Source organism: Castanea sativa, chromosome 7, assembly GCF_040712315.1.
Source record: "Castanea sativa cultivar Marrone di Chiusa Pesio chromosome 7, ASM4071231v1".
Lineage (NCBI taxonomy): Eukaryota > Viridiplantae > Streptophyta > Magnoliopsida > Fagales > Fagaceae > Castanea > Castanea sativa.
Window position 1 is genome coordinate 14895443 of NC_134019.1, and position 4242 is coordinate 14899684.

Below are 4242 nucleotides of genomic sequence, written 5' to 3' on the forward strand. Positions count from 1 at the left end.
TTTAATTTTTGATTTTTTTTGGGGACAAAATAACTTTATACACAAACAAAACGACCCTAGTACTTTAATTACATGTTCATAATCAGGGAATTTGATTACATGTTCATAATCAGGGAATCGAGTTATGCCAGGTTCAGGAAATGCAGGCAAAGTAAAAATAAATTAAAAATCAGGTGAAATTACTTGTAGTAGCCCACCACAGATGGTTGCCATGTGCAGTGGATGGTAAACAAATAAATTGACAAGAAATACCAGATTGTTTTGGTAAGGATTAGTTATTAGAGAGAATAAGATTAAAGGGAGAGGAGTGTTTAGGCCCCTCAGGAACACTAAAATCTCAATCGAGAACACTTGAATCTAAATCGAGTGGATCACTGCCAATAGCTCATTACTATAGAACATATAGAACTAAAAGCCCAATGTCAAACTCCAACTGAACATAAATAAATTTGTAGCAAAAAGCCAATCATATGGTCATATTACCAACAAAAAGAAAAAGTTGCTCTTTTATATACTATAAATCATTTAGAAGACTGCTGATGGTGGATAAAAATAGATATGCATTTAGTATTATTGAGTTCTAAAAAATGTATCAAAATTCAAGTATCTTAGAATGTTACATGGCCACATAAAAAACATATAACTTGAATCAAACAAATTGCACTCTTCCTGATACAACAACAAATTTGATCTAGTAACTACTAACTTTCAAAATTTTCGTTGCCTTGATCTGTCTTTGCTGACTCTCAATCCATTCATGGCAGCTCGTGAGCTGCCAAGTGGAGGAAAATCATCTTTCTCAATGACAAAGGAGTTGTTGCTCCTTGTTCTCACAGGTTCATATTCACGACGGGTAGATTTGTCATTGTAGTGCACTCTCTGGTGATTTGCCAAAGAATAGTCAAGAGGTTTAATCCCATCTAATTCAGGGTCCAACAAAAATCTGTATGGCATTTTGCTATCATCCATTTTCCTAAATGTTATGGAAATCCTGCAAAATCCAAAGAAAAAAAAAAGAAATGATTATGAAAATATAAACAGATATTGACATCTCTTTTGTAACTCTGCTGTAACAGATATTGACAGCTCTTTTGTAACCCATACCCGCCTTCCTGTGGGGTAGTTTTATAATATGATCCTCTTTTAACCGAAAAAGAAAGGATACCTTTTTGCTGGGACAGCTGGGACACAGTGTTTAGCAATATCAGCTCCATTACCATTTAGAACCAGCACTGATCTGCAAAATGAAAAACCGAAGACGTTAGAAGCAAGATACAAAATTGAAATTAGAAAATATCCAACAACTAAATTCCTATCTCAATTTCCGTTACAAAAATTTGGAACTAGTTCCATGATGAACTCATTTGCACAACATATTAGTCAAAATCCAGCATCTACATTCTATTATTTGGCTCTCTAGAAAAAGCTAATCAATCTGCAGAATGAATTAAATTATACAGCATATTAAAGAAAAACATTTTCAGTGATAATTAGAAGACTGAAATATATCATCTTTAAAAATCATATAAGAATTATGACACATGCAATGAATTACTCGTTTTAATATCCATGGAAAACTTCCTCTAGAAGACCATATGATCATATTCTTCTCAGTTTTGAGAATTTCCAAGAGCTTAATTAGATGTTGTGTCAAACAGTTTTGCATTTATGAAAGAAGGTAAATGCACTCCAAGGGGCAATCATTAATTTAAGAAATTGTTAACAAATTCAATCAAAACTAATAGATACTACATTCCAAGAAACACTAGCTTCCATATTTCATGAATGTATTTATATTTATATATCTTTGTAAAGAGAAAGAGAAGAGACCAAATATCCTTGACAAGCACCAAGAAAGCAAGAAAATATTTCGTTTGGAAGGAGGTGAACACAAACATACCCTACAGGCAGAGGTATAGAGACAGGTCCCCCAAACTCCCCTGGACTCAAAATCTTCAGATTTGAGCCAAAAAGTATATTGCATTCAGTCAAAAATGAAACAGTGCAAAATGGTCGGACAAAGTCATGATGGTCAATGTGAGGCGGAATGCAATCTCCTTCTTCATAAATATTTACAATACAACTGTTAGGTATGCATGATGGAGGTAAAACATGCCACCTAACCATTCTTTTGATCATTTTCTTAAATAAGGATGGAAGGGGATCCACTTCTTCATCTCTTACTATGCCTGGAGGGTTCCCATTTCTATCCTGTAAGGTAGCAAAAATAATATGGCAAGTTTGATTATGGTTAATCACAGAGTAAATAATAACAAAACAAAAAAGTACACACATATAAGGTTTGGAAATTACCACTGCGTAATTGTAACAACAACCAAATTGAATAGTGACACGCCCCTTACCACGCATCCACTTTCTTGGTTCTGAATAGGTACGCTCTATAAAGTATCCCAATTGAGAAAACAAATGAGATAAGCTTGAACCATCTGATTTTCTTTATAGTGAATTCTAAGAAAGTGGCAGAATAACATTGACTGTAACAGATCATTTCATTATTTAATACTTCTAATTTTTCTGACACTATGCTAATAATATTAGCACTTGCTGGAGTTAATTGGTACATTCTTAGAAAGAGAACAAATTAATCTGCATAGAGAAGTAACAGTCTATTTTAGCTATATAACATAAACAACAAGAGAAGCCCCCCACAACCTGCATTCCATCCTTTTTTTCTCATTCACACATCAAAACAAGGTACTCTCAACAAATGGCCAAAATTGCCAAATAGCACAATTTTAGCAAAATTGTAGGAAAAAATTAACCCGACAAAGTGATTTAGTTATGTAGCACATTTTTGAAACTTAAGTTTGACAAATTCGAGTTCCAACTCAAACTCGAGTTTGGGAAACTTGAGTTCCAAGCAAAACAAGGTACTCTCAACAAATGGCCAAAACTGCTTGGCGTGCAACGCGAGTTGCTTGGAATTCAAGTTCCAAAAATTTGCTACATCCAAGTTCGATAAATGTGCAACATAACTAAAAAACTTTGTCAGGATGTGTTTCTCCTAAAATATTGCTAAAATTGTGCTATTTGGCAAATTTAGACTAACAAAACATCTTTCTTTAATACTAATGAATGGAATATGATGGATAAATTAGTAACTTAATTTTTTGTTAAAGAATTATCATGAATGCCTTTCTTACAGAAACAATGCAAAAGAATATTTTGAAGTCTTATCTAAGTAATGTATGGGAAAAGAATAGGCTTGTGAATTTGTTCTATTCTCCTTTTAGAAAAGGAGATGATAATCTTAAATCCTAGCTAAAACTTAAAAAACCTATAAATAAAAACAAAAACATTAAGGATTAACTCAATTTTAGACTAGGAAGCACGGAAATCGATAGGGGTAGGGACACAACTACACGTAGTTAGACGGACAATTTTTTAAAAATTATAACATGAAACAGTAGATATTACACTACGTGCTTCCTAGATTTTAGGATACAAATGAAACTGAAATAAGAAAGAAACACGTGCAAAGCCTATATTTGTAAGACTATTACCTCTTAGCTGCCCCCTTTGGCCCATAGTTTGGAAATCATAGACGCATTCCACAATCTTCCTCTGTTCCTCGGCATTAAAAACAGTTTTATGAAGCTCTAGGCCTTGAAGCACATTTGTTGGTCGCCCATTTATCCGCTCAATATGAACAAACTGCTTTTCCCTCACAACTTGTGATACTCTGATATGCTCGTTTTGCTCCTCCTCATTGTCACGTCCATCAGAAGATGAATTGTTTGATGACTGAGAGTGAGAGTTGGATCCTCTTCTCCATGAAGAAGAGTCAAAACGACTCTCCTGCCTTTCCCTACTCAAAAATCTTGAACCGTCACCATTATTTGACTTGACTCTTATTTCACGCTCACTCACTTTTTCTGCATCAAAATCCGAGAAGAAAATTAAAAAAAAAAAATTGGGTTAAATTATAAAAATAAAAAAAGAAATCAAAGCCCAGTTGGTACACGATAACCAGTAAACGATCAGGAGTTATGAATCAAAGAAAAAAGAGAGAGAAAATTCTTACGGTTGACGAGGGAGTGGATACGAGTTTGGAGAAGAGACTTGCATTGAAGGCAAAAGCCTTCAGATAAAAGCTCGAAAATCTCGTCGCGTTCTAAACTCTTTAACAAGCTCTCGCCGTCGGACTCGGACTCCCAACGAGTCAACTCTCCGGTCATCGCCTGAGTCACTCGTTAACTTTTCTTTTTTGTTTTTAGAGAG

The 4242-nt window shown here is 34.4% G+C and overlaps 1 protein-coding gene across 2 annotated transcripts; it reads right to left on the bottom strand.

The window, feature by feature from the left end:
• Positions 1 to 540: 540 nt before the first annotated feature.
• LOC142642442 (RNA demethylase ALKBH9B-like) lies at positions 541 to 4242 on the bottom strand. Of its 2 annotated transcripts, none has more exons than XM_075816790.1 (6): positions 4046 to 4242; positions 3525 to 3890; positions 2314 to 2399; positions 1901 to 2211; positions 1166 to 1237; positions 541 to 991 (listed from the first exon to the last, which is right to left on the bottom strand). In XM_075816790.1, the coding sequence occupies exons 1-6, from the start codon at positions 4197 to 4199 to the stop codon at positions 709 to 711; spliced, it is 1272 nt and encodes a 423-aa protein (XP_075672905.1). In that variant the 5' UTR covers positions 4200 to 4242; the 3' UTR covers positions 541 to 708. The 2 variants fall into 2 exon arrangements, with proteins under 2 accessions (XP_075672905.1, XP_075672904.1); XM_075816789.1 differs by having other exon boundaries at positions 3525 to 3896; positions 4046 to 4236.

Bases quoted from the DNA above. Each gene is read 5' to 3' on its own strand.
- LOC142642442 (XM_075816789.1), bottom strand. From the start codon at position 4,199: ATGACCGGAGAGTTGACTCGTTGGGAGTCCGAGTCCGACGGCGAGAGC. The intron at 3,897-4,045 runs GTAAGAATTTTC...ATTTTGATGCAG, and splicing joins TATCCACTCCCTCGTCAACC to AAAAAGTGAGTGAGCGTGAA. The intron at 2,400-3,524 runs GTAATAGTCTTA...GATACTTTATAG, and splicing joins CCAAAGGGGGCAGCTAAGAG to AGCGTACCTATTCAGAACCA.